Source organism: Callithrix jacchus, chromosome X (genome assembly GCF_049354715.1).
Source record: "Callithrix jacchus isolate 240 chromosome X, calJac240_pri, whole genome shotgun sequence".
NCBI lineage: Eukaryota > Metazoa > Chordata > Mammalia > Primates > Cebidae > Callithrix > Callithrix jacchus.
In genome coordinates, this window is record NC_133524.1 from 67,902,304 (window position 1) to 67,929,476 (window position 27,173).

At 38.3% G+C, this 27,173-nt stretch overlaps 1 protein-coding gene across 2 annotated transcripts in view; it reads right to left on the reverse strand.

Moving 5' to 3' along the window:
* Positions 1-27,173, reverse strand: part of TEX11 (testis expressed 11) — a 359,673-nt gene that overhangs the window by 74,359 nt on the left and 258,141 nt on the right. For both annotated transcript variants that reach the window (XM_035288474.3, XM_078362393.1), the window contains exons 18-21: positions 20,351-20,475; positions 15,581-15,666; positions 14,349-14,405; positions 955-995 (exon numbers count right to left, since the gene is read on the reverse strand). In XM_035288474.3, coding sequence (XP_035144365.3) covers positions 955-995; positions 14,349-14,405; positions 15,581-15,666; positions 20,351-20,475 — 309 coding nt within the window. The remainder of the gene's footprint in view (positions 1-954; positions 996-14,348; positions 14,406-15,580; positions 15,667-20,350; positions 20,476-27,173) is intronic.

Genomic DNA, 27,173 nt, shown 5'->3' on the forward strand with positions numbered 1-27,173 from the left:
ATTTACTGAACCAGCAAGCTCAGGACAGAACCAGAACATGTTATCATTATCAGAAAGCATTTATTACATACCCGATGTCCTTCTGAGAAATAAGAATGCCATCCAACAAAGTTTTTCTCTTTTGAAAAGAAGTGGTTTGGTTTCTAAACTACTTTGCTATGTTTAATACCCTGTTGACAGGCATTTGAGGTATAAAATTGAGATACTGGAATAAGCAGGATAGAATTTCTAAGATATGAACTTTTTTGGTGTGTTTGGACATAAGGAAAGAGGTACATGGACAGTAAAAATGGGAGATCTGTTAAAAGGGATGCCATGTAAGAAGGCATGTAGTTGGAAAAAGAAATGTTATATAGCTAGGAGATTAGCTTGAATAAAGTGGACAGGGAAAAATTATTAGTAGATAAGGCAGATGGTACAGACTTGGGTGGAGAGCTTCAAAATAAGAGACTATACAATCTGAATTTGATTCAGAGGGTATGGAAAACCAGCAGGGTTCAGGGTATTTTTATTTGTCTTGATCCTTTTTCACCTGTTCACTTCTTAGATTAGGATCAAGTGGCTACTAGAAAAGAAAGGTGGAGGGACAAAGAGGGTGAGAAAGGAGGAAGGGAGAGAAGGAAAGGAGGGAGGGAAGGGGAAGGACAAAAGGAAGGAAAAAAGAATGGGAGGACGGGAGGACGGGAGGGAGGGAGGGAAGGAGATGTCCTTAAAACAAATAGGAATTAAAACAGAGCTGAAATCACATTTGGAGATGAATGCTAATGATGACACACTTTTTTTTCTCTGCTTGTGAATGAAGAAACCAAAATAGACTCCTGTAGCAAACATTAATAAGAAGCATGAAGCTTAACTCAAACATAAGGTTAAAGTCCGTGTGCTCAGTGTACTTGGAGAATTCAATAGAGAATGGAGGCAAGATGAAGGACTGAATATAACCATGGAGCTATTTACCTCTATTCAGGCAAGTCAAAAGTCGATCCATTTCTTTCATTCTAAAAATAAAGAAAAGAATATTTTCCAACTGTTCCAAATCTTTACTATAAAACCTAACTAAAAAGGGACACTATTTGTACCTGAGAATTGAGCTAAGAAAATGCAAAATTGTGAAGCTTTTTACTCAGGACTTCAATCTATCATTTCAACAATCTTCTTCCTCACTGTAGGGTACAGTTACTCATTCCCAGTGCCCTCATATTTTTTTTTCTCTTCTACTTCTTCATATACTCTTAGCAAAAGATTTCAACAACTGACAAGATTTTATATTGTAGGGTCATAATACTTGAGAGCAGGTGGTGATCTCTGTGATTTATAAGCTTTTTCTGAAGAGGGGGAACTAGAACCCTATTTCAAATAAAATTGTATAGAAGTCTAATATACATGAAAAGATTAAAGATAAAAGTTGAGCTGCTATGGTTGAACAAGGAGTGGGTGGAGGCTTGGAGCTTCACATTCCTGGAAGTCCTTGAGGCAATGCCACGAAATTTTCAGGGTTCTTAGGAATGCAGTTTAGAAAACTACTTATCTTGTATAGACACATCATTTTAAAGATGAAGAAAAAAGGGTAGACCCAGGTCTCTTGACCCCTCTGTCAAACTTCTTTAATTTAACAAAAAACTTCTGGCTTCTAGTTGTGCATGTAAGGAGCTTGGAAGTTGCCACTCTGTCCTAACAAGTAAAAAGCTGAACACACTGAAAAGTCATTAACTCGTCTTAGACCTATAAGAGAGGTGAGGAAAAAGGGAAAACTGCTGCCACAAAGATTAGAGAGACAGGCAAAGATAGGGAGTCACAGCTTACTAGAGCAGAGATTCAAAAGTGGAAACCACCATGGGAACCAATGCCAGAGTAGGAAAACTTGAAGCATAACTGAAAAATCACTGGAGGCTCAGTGTGGACAAGTCTGAGTTAAAAGACTCAGGAGAACCCAGTGATAGAGGGGCCTCCACAATTTTGTGAGTTTTGCCTCCAGGAACTTGGTTAGATATTCAGTGAATATTGAAGCAAAATCTCTTTATGCATCTTGCAGGGGGCAGAGAAAACAAAATACTTTAAAACATGCCAGAGTACTCTGTTCTTAACAAGTCTTGCCCCCAAGAGAAATTGCTTAACCACAGCCTGACCTTCTGGGGTATACCAGAGCCAAACTGATCTGGGAGAAGGGAAATACTCACATTCAGTCTACTCTAGCCATCCTGTCCCATCTAATGGTGGAGAAAAACACCTGAGAAGCACTTGTCAAGTTCACATCCGCTAAAAGACCAAGACCTAACAACTATAGGACTAAAGAATGCTTCTCAGCCAGGTGCAGTGGCTCATACCTGTAATCCTAGCATTCTGGTGGTCAAGATGGCAAGATTGCTTGAATCCAGGAGTTTGAGACTAGTCTGGGAAACATAGTGATACCCCATTTCTACAGAAAATTAAAAAATTAGCCAGGAATGGTTACACACGCCTGCAGTTCCAGCTACTCTGGAGGCTGAGGTGTGTGGATCACTTGGGCCTGGGGAGGTCAAGGCTGTAGTGAGCCATGATCATGCCACTGCACTCCAGTGTGGGTGACAGAGTGAAATACCATCTCTTAAATAAATAAATAAATAAACAATAAAATAAAATAATGCTTCCCCTCTCCCCACAATTCACCACCTCATTACTAAAGGCCTATTTATAGTAGTTCCTTTTACCTGGCACATGTCCAGCTTTCAAGAAAAAATTAGAAGGCACACTAAAAGGCAGAAAATACAATTTGAAGAGGCAGAGCAAGCATTAGAACTTGACATAGCAGGAATGTTGGAATCATCAGACTGGGAATTTCAGATAACTATGATAATTGATCATGATTAGGATAATTATTGAAAGGGCTCTAGTGGATAAAGTAGACAGCAGGCAAGAGCAGATCAGCAAAGTAATCAGACAGATAGAAATCCTAAGAACCAAAAAGGAATGCTTGTGATCAAAGACAGTGTAACAGAAATGAGAAAACCTTTGATGAGCTTATTAGTAGATTGAACAAAGCTGAGGGGGAAAAAAATCTGAGCTTGAGGTTATATAAACAGAAACCTCCCAAACTGAAAAGCAAAGTGAACAAACACTAAAAAAAAGAACAGAATATCCAAGGACTATGAGACAACTACAAAAGGTATAACATATGTGTAATGGGAATACCAGAAGGAGAAGAATAGATAATGAACAGAAGAAATACTTGAAATAATATGACTAAGAATTTTCCCCAAATTAATGTCATCTATATCAAGTCACAGTTTCAGGAAGCTCAGAACATCAAACAGAACAAATGACAAAAAAACTGACATCTAGGCATTTTATTTTCAAACTAGAGAAAATTCTGAAAAAAGCCTGAGGAAAAAAATACCTTAAAGAGGAACAAAGATAAGAATTACATTCCACTTCTGCTCAGAAACCACACAAACAGGAAGAGACTGAAGCAAATTATTTAAATGTTGAGAGAAAACTCTACTAACCCAGAATTCTGTATCTTATGAAATCATACTTCAAAAGTGAAGGAAAAGAAAGACTCTCAGACACAGGAGTGGAACAAGATGATGGAACAGAAGGCCCACCCATCATTCTCCCCCACCATAGGAACACCAAATTTAAGCACTATCTACACACAAAAAAGGACTCTCATAAGAACCAAAAATCAGGTGAGCACTCACAATATCTGGTTTTAACTTCATATTGTTGAAAGAGGAACTGAAGAGAATAGGAAAGACAGCCTTTAATCACCAATGCCACCTCTTCCCTGTCCCCCAGCAGCTGCATGGTGCAGAGAAATCTGTGCACTTGAGAGAGAGACAGAGTGCAGAGATTATCAGACTTTGCATTGAACTCAGTGCCGCCCTGTCACAGCATGAAGGAAAACTAGGCTAAACACAGCCAACTGACCCAGCAATCCCATTACTGGGTATATATCCAAAAGACTATAAATCGTTCTACTATAAAGACACATGTACATGAATGTTCATTGCAGCACTGTTTACAATAGCAAAGACCTGGAATCAACCAAAATGCCCATTGATAATAGACTGGATTGGAAAAATGTGGCACATATACACCATGGAATATTATGCAGCAATCAGAAATGATGAATTTGTGTCGTTTGTAGGGACATGGATGAATCTGGAGAACGTCATCCTCAGCAAACTGACACAAGAACAGAAAATGAAACACCGCATATTCTCACTCATAGGCGGGTGATGAAAAATGAGAACACATGGGCACAGAAAGGGGAGTACTAAACACTGGGGTCTATTGGGGGGAAAAGGGGAGGGCCAGTGGGAGGGGGAGGTGGGGAGGGATAGCCTGGGGAGAAATGCCAAATGTGGGTGAAGGGGAGAAGGAAAGAAAAGCACACTGCCATGTGTGTTCCTACGCAACTGTCTTGCATGCTCTGCTCATGTACCCCAAAACCTAAAATCCAATAAAAAATTAAAAAAAAAAAAAAACACAGCCAACTCCTGCTAACAGAGGGAGCATTTGGACCAGCTGTAGCAAATGGGGAATCTCTCATTCCAGTGGTTGGAATCTGAGTTCCAATAAGCCTAACCACCATGGACTAAAGTGCTATGGGACTCTAAACTTGAAAGGCAGTCTAGGCCACAAGCAATGCAAGTCCTGATGCTGAGCTGGGCTCAAAATCAATGGACTTGGGGGTACAATGTACTGAGACACCAATTGGGGTAGCTAAGGGGGTGCTTGTTCCACCCCTCCCCAACTCTGGGTAGCATAGCTTTGGCTCCAAAGGAGGCCCCTTCCTTCTGTTTGAGAAAAAGAGAGGGAAGAGTAAGGAGGACTTTGCCTTGCATCTTGGATATCAGGTCATCCACGGTAGGATAGGGCACTGAGAGGCATGAGACCCCCATTCCTCTAGCTCCTAGATGACAGTTTGATGCACACCCTGGGAGAGAAGGGGGCCCACTGCCTTGAAGGAAAAGACCCAGTCCTGGAAAGATCTATCGCCTGTTGACTGAAGAGTCCTTGGGCCATGAATAATCAGCAGTGACCCCAAGGAGTATACTGTGGGCCTTGGGTGAGACTGAGATGTGCTGACTTCAGGTGAGACTCACCACATTCCCAGCTATGGCGGCTATGGTGAGAGACCACAGCTTGGGAAAAGCAGAGGGAAAAATAAAGAAAACTTTGTCTTATGCCTTAGGTATCAGCTTAGCCACAGTGGGGTAGAACATCAAGTGGGATCTTAGGGGCCCCAATGCCCTGGGCCAGAGGGGAGCCCAGTACCCTGAAGGGTGAAATAAGGCCTGGCAACATTTATTACAAGGTGACTGAAGAGCCCTTGGGCTTTAAGTGAACATCAGCGGTAGCCTGGCAGTATTCCACATGGGCCTGTGGAAGGTGGAGGGAAGAGCAGGAAGGACTGCGTCTTACGGTTTGATGGCCAGCTCAGCCACAGTAGAATAGAATACCTGAGGTAGACTTCTAAGGTTTTTGACTCCAGTCTCTGGCTTCTGTACAGCTTCTCTGGACTCACCTAGGGCCTAGAGGAACTTGCTGCCCTTAAGAGGACACAGGCCTAGCTGGTTTCACCACTTGTTGATTGCAGAGCCCTAAGGCCTTGAGCCAACAACACAGGTGGTAGTCAGGTAGTGGTTACAGTGGGCCTTGGGTGCAAACCAGGGCTGTGTTGGCTTCAAGTCTGACCCAGTGCAGTCCTAGTGGTAAAGGCCATGGGTGCTTGTATCACCATACCCCTAATCCCAGATAGCTCAGGAGTGGGAGAGTGGGAGGCGGGCAGGGGGAGAGGGAGAGAGGGGAGAGGGGAGAAGGATGAGGGAGGGGAGGAAAGCGGAGGAGAGGGGAGAAGGATGAGGGAGGGGAGGAAAGCGGAGGAGAGGGGAGAAGGATGAGGGAGGGGAGGAAAGCGGAGAAGAGGGGAGAAGGATGAGGGAGGGGAGGAAAAGGGAGAAGGATGAGAAAAGGGAGGAGACGGGGAGGAGACAGGGAGGAGATGGGGAGAAACAGTTTCTGCTTGGTAATCTGGAGAATTCTTCTGGATCTTTCTCAAGATCATCAAGGTCGTACCTCTATGAGTCTACAAGAACCACAGCATTACTGGGCTTGTGGTGTCCACTAACGAAGATACAGCTTAGATCACAGCACCCAAGTACTTCTGAATACCACGAAAGCCCTCCCAAGAAGGACAGGTACAAACAAGCTCAGAATGCAAAGACTACAATAATACTAACTATTCAATGTCCAGATACTGATGAACATCAACAAGCATCAAAACCATCCAGGAAAACATGATGTCACCAAATGAACTAAATAAGACACCAGGGACCAGTTCTGGAGAAATGGAGATATGTGACCATCCAGATAGAGAATTCAAAATAGCTGTCTTGAGGAAATTCAAATTCAAAATAACACAGAGAAGAAATTCAGAACTCTATCATATAAATTTAACTAAGAAATTGAAATAAGAATCAAGCGGAAATTCTGGAGTTGAAAAATGCAATTGAAGAACATATCACAGTTTCTAAATACCAGAACTGATCTGGCAGAAGAAACAGTGAGCTTGAAGACACACTATTTGAAAATACACAGTGAGGGGAAAAAAAAGATTTTAAAAATGAAGCATGGCTACAAGATCTAGAAAACAGTTTTAAAAGAGTAAATGTGGGCTAGGTACGGTGGCTCATGCCTGTAATTCCAGCACTTTGGGAGGTTGAGGCGGGCGGATCACAAGGTCAAGAGATCGAGACCATCCTGGCCAACATGGTGAAACCCCATCCCTACTAAAAATACAAAAATTAGCTGGGTGTGGTGGTACACACCTGTAGTCCCAGCTACTCAGGAGGCTGAGGCCAGTGAATCACTGGAACCTGGGAGGTGAGCCAAGATCATCTACTACCCTCCAGCCTGGTGACAGAGTGAGACCCCATCTCAAAATAAATAAATAAATAATAATAAAAAAAAAGAGCAAATGTAAGAGTTACTGTCTTTGAAGAAGAGGTACAGAAAGAGACATGGGTAGAAAGTTTCTTCAAGGGATAATAACAGAACTTCCCAAACCTAGAGAAAGATATCAATATCCAAGTACAAGAAGGTTATAGAACACCAAGCAGATTTAACCCAAAGAAGACTACCTGAAGACATTTAAGTATCAAACTCTCAAAGGTTCAGGAGAAAGAAATAATCCTAAAAGCAAGAGAAAAGAAACAACATACAACGGAGTTCCAATATGCCTGGAAGCAAACTTTTCAGTGGAAACCTTACAGTCTAGGAGACAATGACATGACTTATTTAAAGTGTTGAAGGAAAAAACTTTTATCCTAGGATAGTGTATCTGGCAAAAATATCCTTCAAACATGAAGGAGAAATAAAGGCTTTCCCAGACAAACAAAAGTTGAGGGATTTCATCAACACCAGACGTCCTAAAAGAAATGTTAAAGGAAGTACTTTAATCAGAAATGAAGGGATGTTAATGAGCAAGAAATCATCTAAAGGTACAAAACTCTCTAGTAATACTAGATACACAGAAAACACCCCACAGCATTTAGCACTGTAAGTATACTGTATAAACTATCCTTAAATAGAAAGACTAAAAGAATAACCAACCAAAAATAAATATAACAATTTTTCAAAACATAGACAGTATAAGATATAAATAGAAACAACAAAAAGTTAAAAAGTGAGGGGAAGAAGTTAAACTGTAGAATTTTTATTAGTTTTTAATTTGTTAGTAGTTAATTGTTTTATGCAAGCAGTGTTAAGTCATCAGATTAAAATAATGGGTTATATTATTTGTAAGCCTCATAACCTCAAATCAAAAAATATAAAACAGATCCACAAAAAATAAAATAAAGAAGTTAAATCATACCACCAGAGAAAATCACCTTCACTAAAAGGAAGACAAGACAGAAGGAAAGAAGGAGAAGAAAGCCAGTATATCAAAGAGATATGTGCACTCCCATGTTTGTTGCAACACTATTCACAACAGCCAAAATTCAGAAGCAACCCAAGTGTCCATCAACAGATGAATGGATAAAGAAAATGTGCTACATATACACAATGGAGGACTATTTGGCCATATACAAGAATTGAGATCCCGCCATTTTCAACAACTTGTATGGAACTCGAGGTCATTATGTTAAATGAAATAAGCCAGAAACAGAAAGACAAATTTCACATGTTCTTCCTTATTTATGGGAACCAAAAATTAAAACAATCAACTTATGGAGACAAAGAGTAGAATGATGGTTACCGGACACTGGGAAGAGTTGTGGGGGGTAGAAGGAAGTGAGAATGGTTAATGGGTACAAAGAAATAGGAAGAATGTATAAGACCTAGTATTTGCTAGCACAACAAGGTGACTATAGTAAAAAGAAATTTAATTGTATATTTTAAAATAACTAAAAGGGTATAATAAATGCTTGAAGTGATGGATAACCCATGTACCCTGATATGATTATTACACATTGTATGCCTGTACCAAAATATCACATGTAGCCCATAAATATACACATCTGTATACCCCTAAACATAAAAATTAAATTAAAAGAAATAAAACCTCTCAGACAAAGAAAGTTGAAGGAATTTGTTGCCAGTAGATTTCTCCGTAAGAAATGTTAAAAAGAAGTTATTTAGAGAGAAGGAAAATAATATAGGTCAGAAACTCAGATCTACATAAAGATAGGAAAAGCATCAAAAGAAGAATAAGTGAAGGTAATCAGTGTATGTGTGTGTGTGTGTGTGTGTGTGTATCATGAAATACTACTCAGCCATAAAAGGAATGAAATCATGTCTTTTGCAGAAACATGGTTGGAACTGGAGGCCATTATCTTAAGTGAAATGACTCAGAAGCAGAAAGACAAATGCCACATCTTCTCAAGTATAAGTGGGAGCTAAATAATATGTATACATGAACATGGAAAGTGATAAAATAGACATTGGAGACTTGGAAAGATGGGAGGGATGGAGGAGGAAAATCCTGAAACCTGAAATACCCATGTTGCCTTGGGTGATATTGGGAAAACACTGTAACAGGGAGAACAATGCCCAGAAAAGCTCCATAATAAAATGAAACTGGCTTATACATGATCATGCTACCTATGAATGCAAAGAGGAGGTACACATGAGCAGAGAGTCTCATTTTCCCTAGGACTGATTCTGGAGCTGCATGAGGAGTTGCTGGATTCTACTGTTACTGGGATAGTGCCCTACAAACAGTTCTCAACTGACTGACAAGGAGCTGCTTAATTTATGGATGGCAGCTCCAAGGTGAAAAAACAATATTCTATTTGGAAGGCGACCATCTGATCAAAGAAGGTAAAAACGAATCACCTTAGCAGCCTGAACTACATGCTGTTTTCCCAGCAGTGAACGAATAACTGAACAGTGGTAAAAGCCCCTGTGTTTGAGTTTTGACTGACTCACTGGCAGTGGCCAATGACATGGCCATATAGTCTTAAAGAAGGGAAATGGAAAACTGGCCCATTAACAGGATGTCTGTATGATGTATGGCTCGACGGAAAATCACTAGGGAAATTTGAGGGGTGGATTAATGTAGGACATGTTGATATCCATCAAAAGAATACCCTTCCTGATTTGGAAGGCGATTACAATCAACAAGGAAATATCCCTGTGTGCTCCCTAGGTGGTCCCCTGGGTCCGTGAAATTAGTGGGCATTTAAAAACTCAGCAATACAGAGATAGGTTGAACCTAGACATATTCCTCTTGTACCCTCTGAAGCACAAAATGCCAATAACTGTTCTGTTTGCCAACAAAAGAGACAAAGACTTAAGATGGCTATGTGGCAGATTCCTCAGGTGGAAGGCCCTGAACACAGCTGGCAAGTCAGACTGATGCTGGTAGCCCCAGGGTATGAGTTTCATCAGCAATAGACAATAACTCTGGATTGGCCTTTGCTTACACAGTGGTTGATGAAAATGCTCAGAATGTAATAAAAGAACTGGAACAGAATATACTGCACCAATTTAGGCTGCTGAGTCACAGTTTTTCAGACCGAGAAACACTTTACAACCCATAATGTCCAACAATGGAAAGAGACATATCCTCCTTAGAATAATAGTTAGAAAGGGAAGAGGAACAGGCAATTGAAAAATTGGTTGTCTAAAATGGGGGCAGACATAGGGACGAAGGACTGGCTTACATGCCTTCACAAGCTCGTACTCAATATGGGGGGTGGGGCTAAGGAAGTGTCCCCACTAGATATACTCCTCTGTTTTTCTGGTGAGTCTGAGGAAGAGGAGTTGGGGAAGGATGCTAGTATGACTGCAATTCTTCCCAAGGGGGTATGACACTGGTATGATGATAATATTTCTTTTTTCTTTCTTTCTTTCTCATATCAGCTCAACTTTATTTTTCCTACCTGATGAAACATAAGCAAGACCATGGCTGCAACTACAAGTGTTGGAAACAGAGCTGATTCCTAAGCAAGAAACCTAACTATATTTTAAAATCTTTATGTCAGAATTCCTAAGGGCCTCATGTGGGCAGGATGTGTCTTTACCCTATCTAGCAAAAGTTGGGTTAAGAGTAAATGCAGCTGCATTGCTTAATGGTCAAGACGGTGCACTAGTTCTGTATCTATACAACCCTACCTTATATAAATGGGAGTGGACTGAGGGGGAGGCATTTGCTAGAGTAGTATTTTCTGTAATCTGGACCAGCACCTAATGTTCTTTCAAATGTGGAAAAGTTTGGTTATAAATAGAAAAAAGGAGGAATAGTAGATGAGAATAAGGAATGAACAAATGAGTTATGTAGTAAGGGAAATCCAATATTACATCAGTACCTCAAGAGTTTCAGAGCAAAAGATGATATTGTCTCTTAGCTCAATTATACCAGATACTGAAAAGCTGAAGCCATGTATTGTGGAGACCACTCCTGCTTTTGGAATCTGACCAAACAGAAGCCTGGAAACCTCACTGGCCTTACCCTGGGAGACAATTTCATGATGTAATGATGAACTGGACAAATTACTAATGGCTGAATGGGACTTTAGTAATCCGCCAGTATCTTTTAACCATTGTGATCCTTTTGTTATATTTGGGATCTGTGGTCAAACACCAGGGATCTTTACACTGTGGTATAATTAGAAAAGTGTATTTAGTCTGAGGTTCCTGGCACAAGGGTCCTAACACCCTTAGGAGAAAAGAATGGGCCAAAGACCTTAACAGAAACCTTACCAAAGAAGATACAGGATGACAAATACACATGTAAAAAGATGCTCCAAATCATATGTCATCAGAAAAATCCAAAATAAAACAATGAGATACCACTGGATACCTATCAGAATGGCCAAAATCACAAACACTGACAACACCAAATGCTGGTGAAGAAACACAGCAACAGGACTCTTATTCGTTGCTGGCAGGAAGGAATGCAAAAGAGCACAGGAATTTGGAAGACAGTCTACCAGTTTCTCAGAAACCAAACATACATAGTCTTACCATATGACCTAGCAATCATCCTGCTTGGTTATTAATACTTGCCAAAGAAGCTAAAAACTTATAGTCACACAAAAACCTGCAAATGAATATTTACAGAAACTTCATTCACAACTGCCAAAACTTGAAAGAAATCAAGATGCCCTTCAATAGGTGAAAGAATAAATAAAATGTGATATATTCATACAATACAATATCATTCAGTGCTATCAAGACACAAAAATACACAGAGAAACCTTAAATGCATATTACTAAGTGAAAGAAGCCGATGTGAAAAGGCTATATATTGTATGATTCCAACTACATGACATTCTGAAAAAGACAAAACTATGGAAACAGTAGGAAGGGATGAATAGGTGGAGCACAGAGAAATTTTAAGGCAGTAAAAATACTCCATATGATATTGATATTGTAATGATATATACATCTCATTATACCTTTGTCCAAACCCATAGATTGTACAACATCAAGATTGAATCCTAATATAAATTATGGACATCAGGTGATTATGTATGTCAATTTAGCTTCATCAATTGTAATAATTGTGCCACTCTGGTGGGGGATGGAAGAGGCTATGCATGTGGTGGGGAGAGGGGATATATGGGAATCTCTGTACCTCCCTGTTAGCTTTTCTGTGAACCTAAAACTTAGCTAAAAAATGAAATATGAAACTTAGAAAACAAAGTGAGGTAAAAACTAACCAGAAGAAAACAGCTCATTTTGCTTTAACAAAGGAATGAATGAGGAAGTATTGGCAAACTCAACTAAGGAAGTTTACAGTAAGAAGGGTAGAACATACTGTAAGACTGGTCTTATCAGGAGGGGTCTAACATAGATAATAAAGACTGTGGTCAGGAAAAGTAGCTGATTTTTCAGTGATAAATCTTAGAAGTCTAGTTTATATAAAGTAACTTCTTACAGTAAATTTTACTTATATGAATCTCAGCTGAGCTAAAGTTGATTTCTTCACTATTTAATTCGGTGACTCCATATCAAATAATCTAGGAATGGTCCAGTAAAAAAAATATACAGTACAAATAAGAGTGAAGACATACAAAGGAATGTATAATCTATTTAAGAGGAAAGACTGCTTTTAAAAAAATTTAGCACATGAGTTGTCAGTACCTAGGTAGATACTGCTCATCTATAACCACAGGAATTTTGGAACAGAAGGGACTTTTAAAAATTATGCAGTCCAGCTTTTAAAATTTTACAGATGAGGAAAATAAAGCTTCTAGAAGTTAAATAAGTTGCCATTGCCTATGGTAAACCAAAAGTTATTGAAATAGCTGAACCTATAATTCAATTCTCTTGAGTCCTCTCATTGAATTTGGCACTTAATTTTTTTTACAAGTTAGTCTAATCTATTTCTTAAATCAGGTTCTAACTTCTACATGAAAACATTGCTAGACGATGTTCTCTATTACTACATTTACTTAAAAACAATGAAGGTATATTTTTAAAAATGTTCTGTAATTTCTCTTAATTCAAACAGGATTCCCTCCCTTACCCTGTTCCTCAACTGGTTTTAATGTGTGTGGTTTGACTGCATGCCACAATTATGAGGAATATGAAGCACCTTTAAGTCCAGTGCTGAAGATATGATAAATAACTAATATTCAGCCATTTAAATAAATTGAGTGGCAATTGTGTGTCAGATACTGCCCTAGGTTTCAGTGATACAAAGATAAATACAAATATAGTCCTAGCCCTCAAGGCACTCTTACAATCTAGTAGCTATGATGGTTTAGTCCTTTTTTTAAAAAAACTTCATATTGTTGAAAACTTCAAAGATGTCCAAATGCTAACAGACAAGCATAATGAATCCCCATGTACCCATCACACAGCTTCAATAATTATTAACTCATCAATCTTATCTCCTTGATACCTCCACCCACTTCTTCCTCTCCAGTATTATTTTGAAGCAAATTCCAGATATTACATTATTTCAACCATACACACTTCAGTATGTGTAAGAGATAAGCAATCGTTGGATAAAATTTGGATTATGAAAAAGACAGTTATAAGTCATCTGTCCTATGTTATCTCAGTCAAAGATATTTCCAAAAGAATTTATCTGAAAAAATATATTACCTCCAGTTGCAAAAGTAAAGTAGAGGGAACTATTACAGAGTTCTTGTCCAAGCAGAGAATGCAGAGATGGGTGATACTTCTCTGAAAGTTATCCCTAATCAACACCCTGAGCAGAGTTTTCTCTCAAATAATCAGGAGGTAGTGAGTTTTGTGAGTGAAAAATTAGTGACCAAAGTCTTCAACTAATTTTTAAGTTTTATCAGTTGTTAACTTTTAATATCTGATGCCAAGAAATGCAGAGAAATATATTTGGTCTTATGCACGGCAATATATTTGAATACTACCTGCTGACCTGATATAGAATCATAACCAACAAGCCATCCAGGTTATATGTTCTGTGGGAAAGTAAGAGATACGTCTATATTTGAGTCAACTGTTAAGAAAGGGGCAACAGATACAATATCATAATTCTACCACAGATAACATTATTGAGGGCTTATTAAGTTCCTGACACTCTAAATGTTTTACATGTATTAACTTATACGCTGGTTTCTCTGCAGATCACCTAAGTCTTTCACCTTTTAGAAGTTTTACTCATTGAGTCATCACAGCAACCCAAAGACGTAAGTATTATTATTTTTCCCACTTTACAGACGGGGAAACTGAAACTCAGAAAAGTTAAGATATTTGCCCAAGGTTACACATCTAGTAAGTAGCAGAGCCAGGATATAAACCCAGGAAGACTGACCCCAAAGCCTGTGTTGATTTTACACACTACACTAAGTATCTCTTAATATACAGTTTATATTGTAAGTTACTATAATTTGTCTAATGGTGAATACATTATTTTTGTTGAAATAACTCACTTATCTTCAGATTCCGGCATTTCAGCAATTTTTGGAAAAACAAGATGAATCAAACATCTGTATGATAAAGTAATATAGAAAGCGATTCTTAGGTTAGGAAGAAACGTGTGACTAAATATATACCAAGTTATTAACCTTGATTACTCTGGGAGGGAGAAGAGAGGGTAAAGGGGGGATTAATCTTATTTTATGTATATGTATTTTATTGTTTTAATGATTGCAATGAAAACATTCCAATTTTATAATTTTGAAAGAGAAATTTAATAAAATAATTTTGAAAGAGAAATTTAATAAAATAATTTTAAAACAAAAGTGTTGCTTATAACAAATTCTTTTTTTTTTTTTTTTTTTTTTTTGAGACAGAGTCTTGCTGTTTCGTCAGGCACCAGACTGGAGTGCAGTGGCATGATCTCGGCTCACTGCAACTTCCACCTCCCAGCTTCAAGCAATTCTCCTACCTCAGCATCCTGAGTAGCTGGGACAAAAGGTGCGTGCCACCACGCCCAGCTAATTTTTGTATTTTAGTAGGGACAGGGTTTCACTATGTTGGCCAGGATGGTCTCAGTCTCTTGACCTCGTGATCTGCTCACCTCTGCCTCCCAAAGTGCTGGGATTACAGGTGTGAGCCACCGCGCCCGGCCATAACAAATTCTTAAATGGTTCCACAGTTTATATCATTGCTCAAAAACACCTGCTAGAAGATCAGGTATGGTAAATCAGTTTTTATATATATGTTTTTTTTTTTGTAAAGAAACTGTAACTGTCCTTTGGGACTCAAACTAAGATCACTATTCTTTGAAGGGATCTAGCAGCATGATGACAAGCTGACAAAATAAGGTAGCTGGTAAAGTTTTAAAACCTAAAAAGCTTTAAAAAATACTGTCTGTCCTGGATGATTTTTAAATATTTACCTTACTGAAGGCATGCAAATACTCAAGATTCCTGTGACTCTTACTTATGTGACTCCATTTCCCTTTGGAAATGTGGCCTCAAGTGCAATTGACCAACAGGAGAACCACTCTAGAGTCCTGCTGGTTTGTCATTTCTTACAGTGGCATTTCCTCAGTCATACCATTAAGTATTTATCAAATTCCAACCTCACCCTCCTCTGCCTCACTTTTTTATGTAAAAGTTCTCTTGATCTCAATAGCACTATTTTGGCAAAGTTTATTGACCAAGAGTAAGATGAGCAGAGGAAATCCTTTCTCTTCCACAGGATGTAGGTTACTTACTTTGCGGCTATAATAACTTGTTCTTGGTCTTCTGAACGTTGAGCCAAATATTCCAAAGCTTTTTCTGCCACAATTTGTTGTCCATTCTAAAAAGAACAAATATGTTAAATTACATCTCAAAGTGATACTGCAAAATGTTATCTATATTCCTGTTTATTAAAGATAAGAAAAATATCTAAACATGTTCATTTTGTATTCTCAAAAAAGCTACTGCAAGATGGCAAAATGAAGATACAACTCACTGACAAAAACAGAACACACTTGTATTAGCCCCAGAAACCCATTCAAACACCTAAAGCCTTGCCAATACTACCCTTAACCCACTAGGACTAATCTTATTGTGTTCTTTAGTTTCCATTTATTAGCAGTAAACAAAAGACCCCCAGATTGTCAGGTCTTTTCCAGCACTCTATTCCCAAAAGTCTCCATATGTCTCATCTTCTGTCCTCTTTTTCTATCTCTCCCAAACTCCTCTAACTCTTCCACTATGCTCTCTGAAACTCAGTCCACTCTCAGCAAAATCTCCTCTACCAGCAACCTCTTCCCTCAACTTAGGACCCTCCACATTCTTGCTCTAATTAAATCTAGGTTTCTGCCAAGGATGCTGCTTCCACTGAAGCCCTCTTAAGAGTGGTGGCTGTTTTTGCTCTCACTAGCTTACCCTTAGGCCTGGAGATGGAGTAGGTGTCTTTCTTGCTCTTTATTGCCATTTTAAAATTATTCTCCCATTTTATTGCCTAAAATCCCCAACTTTGAATTTCCTATAACCAGACTATATCACCTACTACCCTTCATTTTTGCTGTGGCCTACTAGCTCCCAGGGCATGTCTTTTCATTTTTTTGGTGACTTACCCATTGCTCAGTTATTTTTTTCCAAAAACTGCCCGTCTTAATTTTTGGCATTTTCTTTCTTTCTTTCTCTCTCTCTCTCTCTTTTTTTTTTTAAGACAGAGTCTTGCTTTTGTCACCCAGGCTAGAGTGAAATGGTGCAATTTCGGCTCACTGCAACCTCTGCCTCCTGGGTTCAAGCAATTCTCCTGCCTCAATCTCCAGAGTAGCTGGGATTACAGGTCCCCACCACTATGCCCAGCTAATTTTTGTATTTTTAGTAGAGAGGCAGTTTCACCATGTTGGCCAGGCTGGTCTTGAACTCCTGACCTCAGGTGATCTGCCTGCCTCAGCCTCCCAAAGGGCTGGGATTACAGGTGTGAGCCACATGCCTGGCAAATTTTCAGCATTTTCAATATATTGGTAGAGGACCCTCCCAATATTCTAGTCTCTGAGTTTCTGAAATTTTACTCTAACAATTACCTTAGCCATTCACTTCCACAGTCATTCACTAGACTGTCATTATTAAACAATTGTAACCCTTTCATACTCTGTCAGGGCTAGGACTAGGGTGAGACAGGGAAATGAGTGAAGCACCGAGGGTGCAAAATTTAAGGAGGCTCTCAATGTTGTACAAGTACCAAGCCTTTACTTGTACCACCCACAGAATAGGCTCCTCCTTAAGTATTGTGCCCTAGGCGTCTCACTCCCTTCCCCTAGTTCTCCATCCTAGCTCTTACTTTCACATATTCTACTTTCTGTCTACCACCTCTTACCTCCAACTTGATCCCTCTGTTATCCTGACTCCAGCAATCCTTCTACTGCAGTAAGACCCAAACCCACTGATGCTACCAGTTTTTCACTGTCCCTCATCCCTTTGAGGTTCTACTGCATACCCAGTTTAAATTCCATGGGGACTAATTATAACCACTCTTATTTTTTTATTTTCCTGCCCTTCTTTTGTATTCATCTGGCAAAACCCCAAGTCTGATTAAGTCCAACTTTCTACTGATTTTGGTGCTTACATCCATTCAAATGAATGTGGCCAAAAAAAAAAAATACATACAACCACTTGTTTTGTTTTAAAACATCATCAAGCATATCACAGTTCCGTAGTCATTCACTTTCTTACTTTCCTGGATGAATAGTTAATACTTTATCCGTTCTTCTCAACTCCCTAATACCTTCTCTCCTGAGCTCATCATTTGAGACTAAGAATGGCTGGGAGAAAAGAGGAACTAGCAAAGGAGAAAGAAAAAGTGACTTGTGAGGTAGGATGAAAGTAAGGATAATGTGGTGTCCTGGAAGCCAACTGTGTTTCAAGGAGGAAAGGGTGATAAACTGCATTGAATGTTGCTGGTAGGTCAAATACAATGAGGACTGAGAATTAATCACTGCAATTTACAATACAGAGGTCATTGGTGACCTTGACAAAAGCAGTTTTGTTAGAGTAGTAGGGCAAAAGCCTGATTAGAGTAAGTTCAAGAGAGAATTGGAGGCAGTAAATACAGACAACTCTTTAGGAGTTTAACTACAAAGGGAAGAAGAGAAACTGGAGAGTAGTTGGTGAGAGAAGGAAGGTCAAGAGGTTTTTATTTGTTTCATATGGGATAAATGAGCATGTTCATATGCAGATGGGAATAAACCAGTAAGGGAATAAAAAGTTGACAAAGAGTGAGAAAAAGGCAAGAGGTGATAGAAACAAGTATGTAAGTTTAGAGACTGGCTTTAGGAAGGAAGATGATAGCTCATATATGGTAGCAGTTGAGAAGGCAGACTATGTGGTGTGATTCCTAGTATGTGAGTAGAGGTGCTAGTAGGGATCTGTGGAAGTTCTCTTTCTGACTGCTTCAGTTTTGAGAACCTAAAATATCCACATTACCTCTTGGGAGGTGAGTCAATGAATTCTGTAAAGGGATTTAAAGATAAGGTAGCTTATTTTAAAAGAAAAGAAAGCAGTGTTTTACCTGCTTAATACCCCACAGTCACTCCCCTTGTCTCGACTGTCATTATTTTAAAACTGAATTATTATCACAGCCTCCCATTCAGTCCTACATACAACTTCTCCCCATTCATTTCCCCATGCACAACCCAAATTATTTTCCTGAAGCACTACTTTTACATAAATTACCATCAATATTTTCTTATTGCTTAGAGAATAAAATGTATATATAATCTTGTCACAGCTATTTCTTCTACTTTATTTTATACTCCTCCCCTATAGCATCATCATCATAATAAAAGTCATGGCCGGTGCAGTGGCTCACACCTGTAATTCCAACACTTTGGGAGGCTGAGACAGGCAAATCATTCAAGGCCAGGAGTTCCAGACCAGTCTGGCCAATATGGTGAAACCCTATCTCTACTAAAAATACAAAAAATAGCCAGGCATGTGGCACACACTTGTAATCCCAGCTACTTGGGAGGCTGAAGCACAAGAATCACTTAAACCTGGGAGGCAGAGGTTACAGTGAGCCGAAATTACAACACTGCACTCAAGCCTGGGTGACAGAGCGAGATTTTGTCTGAAACAAACAAACAAAAAAAAAAAAAAAAAAAAAAAAAAAAGAGAGAGAAAAAAGAAAAGAAAAAAAAGCCACTATTACATCAAGCAAAATATCTGGAATGATGGAAATAAGTCCTCCATGACTTTAGCCAAATACTGTGTCTCTCAAACCAATAACGTTCCTTTCTCCATCTCTTGCTTATATCATCCCTTCCTTTTAAAAAACGTTCTTACTTATATAAATGCTACCCTTTCCAAAGCCAAACTTAAGGTTTCCTTTTACTGTAGAGACTTCCCAAATAAACTCCAGCTCTCATTCTCTCTCTTCCCACTCTGAATTTCAATAATTTTTAACATATATATTATTTTGTCTTTATTCTATATACTTACATAGAATTCTATATTCTATAGCTTTACTTTCCTAATGCATGGCTTGTCTACTCAAATTGACTTGTGAGACCCTGGAGGAACATATTTCTAGCATCTAGCCCAATATATTGCCCAAAGTAGTTGCTAAAAACAGTTTGAATGATATGTGTTTTGATGTCAATGAGTAGGGTAATAGAACTCCTGAAGGAAGAAAACTATTTGGCAGATGCAGATATAGGCTGTGTTTGTGCAGAATGGGGGAAAAGATGAAAGAAGGAAACCCAAAGGCAATTATCTTTTTAAAGGAAGGTTTATATATTTACATTTGATGTAGAAAGCTGAAGAGAGCTAGTGGAAGAATTATGGAACTATAGTTCTGATCGGGAAGATCGTTTTCCTATTTAAAGTAGTTTGAAAAAGAAGATAAACATAATAGTTTATAAGTCACATTTTCAGCCACCTTAATCCATTTTTATAACAATCCTAGAGATAGGTATTATCTTTATTTTGCAAAGGATGAAATTAAGATTTGAAGAAGTACCTATTAAATGGCAGAGCCAGTATTCAAACCTAGTCTAAGAGCGCCACAGGTGCTACTACGCTTTTCCTAATTCAATATACTAATAAAACCAGAATTCTGTAACAAACAGGGATATAAGTATTTATTACTTCTAAACTAATATTATTTTATGGTTCTGAACTCAAAGGATAAAAAGAAATTTAAACCATTTTGTTCAAATTGATGAGAAAGATAAGTTTCCATACAGATAGTTATTTATTGCCATGGTATGGCATTTTGAACATGGAGTTTCTTTTAAAAATTAATGTTTTGCTATGTTTGTTTATGTTGTTTTGAGCACAACTCTGTTACCTCACTCACTGTTTCATTTACTTTAGTCTGTATTATAATGAAATGAGAATAAAGCAGTTCTGCAACCAAGTTTGACATAAAAATATGAGGCAAAGCAAACAGTAAAGGTCTCTTCTCTAACTGATAATGATTCTATTAATTGTCTTTCAAAAAAAAAAGGGGGTAAAAATCTACTAGATGAATACGTATGAATTACCTCTAGAGCAAACTGGGCAGCTAAACTTAGAAGCATGATAGATGAACCTCTCTCTGCAATTACATCATTATCTTCTGATTCTTCATCTGTTAATACATACTCTAAAGCAATTATTGCCTGTAAAGCTGAAAAACAAAAAAAACAATTCAAAAATGAAATACTCTAATCAAAGAAATGACATTACCTATGGTTAATTATGCCACAGTGAGTTTGGAACTTATTTTAAAAATATTAGTATCATTAAAATATTAGTTAGTATTCATAAAGCAAGGTGAGTTGTAAACTGTCAAAGAGATTTTGAACACCAGAAAAATACCTAACTGAGCAACTGCACGTCTGTGAATTCATCTTAGGGATATATATGCAAAAGTAAAGAAATATATACAAGGATGTTCATCCAGCATTGTTTATAAGAGTAAAATATGAAATCAGCCTAAATTCCATCATAATGAATGGGCTAAACACACTTCGGTAAACCCATAAAATGAAATATAATACAGAATAAAATAAAAAATTGAGTAGCTGTGTGTTATATTCTATTATATGTCTTAAAGGTGGAATATGACAAGTTAAATATGTGCACTATAGACTTTACGCAACAAATAAATATATGTTCTAGCTAATAAGCAAAAAGGGAGATAAATGTAATCATAAGAATTCAATTAATCCCAAAAAAGCATAAAAAAAGGAAAAATAACAAACGGGACAAACAGAAGACAGTTAACAAGATGCTAAATTTAAATCTAACCATATCAATAACGATGCTAAATATAAATGACCAATTAAAAGGCAGAGATAGTAAGACTGAAAACAAAACAAAGCACAACTTTTAAATATATGACACCTACAGGAAATACACTTTTTTGAGATGGAGTCTTGCTCTTGTCACCTAGGCTGGAGGGCAGTGGTACGATCTCAGCTTACTGCAACCTCCACCTCCCAGGTTCAAGTGATTCTCCAGCCTCAGCCTCCTGAGTAGCTGGAATCACAGGCACCTGCCACAATGCCCAGCTAATTTTGGTATTTTTAGTAGAGATGGGATTTCACCATGTTGGCCAGGCTGGTCTCTAACTCCTGACAAGTGATCCACCTGCCTCGGCCTTCCAAAGTGCTGAACTTACAGGCATGAGCCACCATTCCCGGCCAATAAATACACTTTAAATATAAAAACAAAACTGATTGAAAGAAAAGGATGGGATAATATACACTAAAGTGAAGGTAATCAAAAGAAGCTGAAGTGGCTATATTAATATGAGATAAAGTGAGTTTCAGAGCAAAGAATATTATTGGCAATAAAAGGTTATTTCAAGACAGTAAAGGAATCAGTTTATCATAAGGACATAACTCTAAATGATTATGCATCCAATAAAATTTCAAAATATAAGAAGCAAAAGCTGGTAGAATTGCAAGGAGAAATGAAAAAATCCACAATTATAGTTAAACATTTCAATATCCTCTTTCAGTAACTGATAGAACAAATAGAAAATCAGCATGGATACAGCACACTTAACACTAAATCAATTTGATGTGACTAACATTAATGCACTCAACCAAACACCAGCAAAATGTACATTCCTCTCAAGTGCACATGAAATATTTACCAAGAAAAACAATATTCTGGGCCCTAGAACAAGTCTCAATATATTTAAAAGAATTAAAGACATACAAAGTATGATCTTTGACTACAATGAAATAAAATTAAAAGTCAACAAAAGATTTTTCTCTGGAAAATCTGCAAATATTTGGAAAATAAGCAACATACATCTAAATAATCCACAAGTTTAAAAAGGAATCAAAAGTTAAATTGGAAAGTATTTTGAACTGTATTAAAAATGAAAGCATGACATATCAAAAATTGCATATTATCACTAAAGCAGTAATTAGATGATAATTTGTAGCATGGACTGTCCACATAAACCAAAATTAAGATCTATCTTAATTTGAGACTATCTCAAAAAAACAAAACAAAACAAACAAACAAAAAATGATAGAGAAAAAATCAGTAAAACCAAAAGCTGGATTCTTTGAGAAGGTCAATAAAACTGACCTCTACATTGATCCTCTAGTTACACTGACCAGGAAGAAAAATAGAGAAGACATAACTTAAAAATATCAAGAATAAAAAAGGTCACACCACTGTAAGTTTTACAGATGTTAAAAGAATGATATGGGTGATATTATGAACAACTTTAGCCCGACAATTTCAACAACTTAGATGAAGCAAATTTTTCAAAGACACAAACCACCAAAGCTAAATTAATAAATGATAGATAACTTGAATAGCCCCAAATCGATTTAATTTATAATTAAAAATCTTTCCATAAAGAAAACTCCAGTCTCAGATGGCTTCACTGGTGAAATTTACCAAAAACATTTAAGGGAGAAATATTATCAATTCAACACAAACTCTTCCAGAAAACTGAAGAGGAGAATGTACTTCCCAATTCATCCTATGAAGTCAGTATTACTCTGATAGCAAAACCAGAAACATTACAGGAATATAAGACTACAAACCAACTTCACTTATGAACATAGATACACATATTCTAAAGAAACTGTCAGAAAATCAAATCATATAAAAAGGAGTGTACATCATGATCAAATGGGGCTTGTTCCAGAAATACAGCACTGGTTTAACATTTGAAAATCAATTAATATAACTGACCATATTAGCAAACGTTTTAAAAATTGATCCTTTCAACAGATGCAGAAAACCATATGACCAAAATTGACATCCACTCCTTCCCCCCACTACCCAACAAAAAAAGAAAGAAACAAACAAAACTCCCAAGAAACAAGAAATAGAATGGAACTCCCTCAACCTGATAGGGGATACCTGTGAAAAATCTACGGCTAACATACTTACTGGTGAAAGACTGAATGCTTTCACCCTAAAATCAGGAAAAAGAGGAGGACATCCACTCTCATCAATTTTATTCAACATTTTACTGGAGAATCTAACAAGAGCAACAAAGCAAGAAAAAACAAATTAACTGCAGAGGAAGATCCAAGATGGCCGTTTAAGAGCAGCTCAAGATTGCAGCTCCCAGTGAAAGCGCAGAGAATGAGTGGACGCCGCATTTCCAGACAGATCTTTATTGCCCACAGACCAGGAGATTCACAGGCAGAGGAGCCTCAAGGGTCACCAGCACGGCTGCAGCTGTTTTGCAGGTGCCCCGGCGCGGCAGTTCTTCATAAAAAATACACTGGTCTGGTTGCCCTTGTAAGCTGGCGATTGGAGCTCCGGGAAGGCAGAGTTGCCCATTAATCTGATTAAAGAGGGGACCAAAATAGAAAGCCAGGCCAAAAGATTCCCAGGAAAAATAGCACCACAAACCTCAGCGCTTTTATTTCAGCTGGTGCAGTGGGTCACCACACGGGAAATCACACAGATCCAGGCGCCTTTTCAGCAGGCAACTAAAACAACTGGGAGAGAGTCAACCGTTAAATTAAAAAAAAAAAAAGGCTCTGAGGCACGGAGCCAGGAGATCAGGCTCCGTGGGTCCCACCCCAACCAAAAAAAAAACAACAACAACAACAACAGCAATTGGAAGCACTCTGGTTTGAGAGTTTCATGGCAAGCACAGCTGAACATGGGAAAGTCCAGATCTGTGGGAGAGGGGCATCCGCCATTACGAAGGCACTCTACCCCTACAAAGGCAGCCTGCTACTGCAGAGGCAACCTGCCATTACATAGGTGGGCCACCATTGCCGAGGCAGTTCTAACCACACCCATATAAACAGGACTGCAGGGAAGTTCACAAGGCAGCAGGTCAGAGCCCACAGCAGCTAAGCAAAACTTCTGCAGGCAAACAGTGACTAGGCTGCCTCCTTGCTGGGCAGGGCAGATGTGAAAAAAAAAGGCAGAAGCACAACGGAAACTCATAAATAAAGCCCTAATTCCCTGGGACAGAGCACCTGGGGAAAAAAAAAGGGTTTATGAGTTCTGCTGCAGCAGACTTAAATGTATCTGCCCAGCAGCTCTAAATGAACAATGGCACTCACAGCTCAGCACTTGAGCTCCTATAAAGGACAGACTATCTCCTCAAGCAGCTCCCTGACCATATATCCAAAGAGTCACCTCACAAAAGACTGATCAAACTGACATTTGGCAGGCATCATTCTGGGACAAAGATAGTAGAAGAAGAAACTGGTAGCAACCCATAGTGTTCTGCAGCTGGTGCAGGTGATCCCCAGGCAAGCAGGGCCTGGAGTGGACCTCAGCAGTCCTACAGCAGAGGGGCCAGACTGATAGAAGGAAAACTTAGAAACAAAAACAATTTCATCATCAACAAACTGGACGTCCACTTAAAGACCCAATCTGAAAATCAGCAACTACAAAGACAACAGGTGGATAAATCCACAAAGATGAAAAGAAACCAGCGCAAAAGGAGGAAAACACCCGAAACCAGAAAACCTCTCCTCCTACAAAAAAATCACAACTCCTCACCAGCAAGTGAACAAGGCTGGATGGAGAATGAGTGTGATGAAATGACAGAATCAGGCTTCAGAAGGTGGGTAATGAGAAACTTCTGTGAGCTAAAAGAACATGTTCTAACCCAATGCAAAGAAACTAAGAACCTTGAAAAAAGATTCGATGAACTGCTAATGAGAATGGACAACTTAGAGAGGAATATAAGTAAATTGATGGAGCAGAAAAACACAACACAAGAACTTCGGAAAGCATGCACAAGTTTCAACAGCCAAACTGACCAAGCAGAAGAAAAGATATCACAGGTCGAGGATCAACTCAATGAAATAAAACGAGAAGGCATGATTAGAGAAAAAAGCGTAAAAAGAAATGAATAAAGTCTCCAAGAAATATGGAACTATGTGAAAAGACCTAATCTACGTTTGATAGGTGTACCTGAATGTGACAAAGAGAATGAATCCAAGTTGGAAAATACTCTTCAGGATATTATCCAGGAAAACTTCCCCAACCTAGCAAGGCAGGCCAATATCCAAGTCCAGGAAATACAGAGAACACTACAGAGATATTCCTCAAGAAGAGCAACCCCAAGGCATATAATCGTCAGATTCACCAGGGTTGAAATGAAGGAGAAAATGCTAAGCACAGCCAGAGAGAAAGCTCAGGTTACCCACAAAGAGAAGCCCATCAGACTCACAGCAGATCTCTCAGGAGAAACCCTTCAAGCCAGAAGAGACTGGGGGCCAATATTTAACATCCTTAAAAAAAAAACTTTCAACCCAGAATTTCATATCCAGCCAACCTAAGCTTCATAAGTGAAGGAAAAATAAAATCCTTTGGGAACAAGCAAGTACTCAGAGATTTCCTTACAACCAGGCCTGCTTTACAAGAGCTCCTGAAAGAGGCACTACACATAGAAAGGAAAAACCAGTACCAGCCACTCAAAAACATACCAAATGTTAAAGAACATAAACAAAATGAAGAATCTGAATCAACTAACGGGCTAAACAGCCAGCTAGCATCAAAATGGCAGGATCAAATTCACACGTAACAATGTTAACCCTAAATGTAAAGGGACTAAATGCCCCAATCAAAATACAGACTGGCAAATAGGATAAAAAGCCAAAACCCATCGGTGTGCTGTATCCAGAAAACCCATCTCACATGCAAGGATACACAAAGGCTCAAAATACAGAAATGGAGGAAGATTTACCAAGCAAATGAAGAGCAAAAAAATCAGGAGTTGCAATTCTCATCTCTGATAAAATAGACTTTAAAGCAACAAAGATCAAAAGAGACAAAGAAGGCCATTACATAATGGTGAAAGGATCAATGCAACAAGAAGAGCTAATGATCCTAAATATATATGGACCCAATACAGGAGCACCCAGATACATAAGGCAAGTTCTTAATGACTTACAAAGAGACTTAAGACTCCCACACAATAATAGTGGGAGACTTTAAAACCTCATTGTCAATATTAGATAAATCGACCAGACAGAAAATTAACAAGGATATCCAGGACTTGAACTCAGACCTGGGACAAGCAAACCTAATATACATTTACAGAACTCTCCACCACAAATCCACAGAATATACATTCTTCTTAGCACCACATCACACCTACTCTAAAATTGACCACATAATTGGAAGTAAAGCACTCCTCAGCAAATGCAAAAGAACTGAAATCATAATAAACAGTCTCTCAGACCACAGTGAAATCAAGTTAGAACTCAGAAATTAGAAACTAACTCAGAACTGCACAGGTTCATGGAAACTGAACAACTGGCTCTTGAATGTTGACTGGATAAACAATGAAATGAAGGTAGAAATAAAGATGTTCTTCAAAATCAACGAGAATGAAGACACAACATACCAGAATCTCTGGGACACATTTAAAGCAGTCTCTAGAGGAAAATATATAGCAATAAGTGCCCACATGAGAAGCAAGGAGAGATCCAAAAATGACACCCTATCGTCAAAATTGAAAGAGCTAGAGGAGCTAAATCAAAAAAACTCAAAACCTAGCAAAAGACAAGAAATAACTAAGATCAGAGCAGAACTGAAGGAGATAGAGACACGAAAAACCCTTCAAAAAATCAATACACCCTCGAGCTGGTTTTTCAAAAACATCAACAAAACAGACCATGAGCCAGATTAATAAAAAAGAAAAGAGAGAATAATCAAATAGATGCAATAGAAAACAATAAAGAAGATATCACCACAGATTCCACAGAAATACAAACCATCATCACAGTTTATTACAAACAACTCTATGCACATAAACTAGTAAACCTGGAAGAAATGGATAAATTCCTGGACACTTGCCTCCACCCAAGCCTAAACCAGGAAGAAGTCAAAACCCTGAATAGAACAATAAAAAGATCTAAAGTT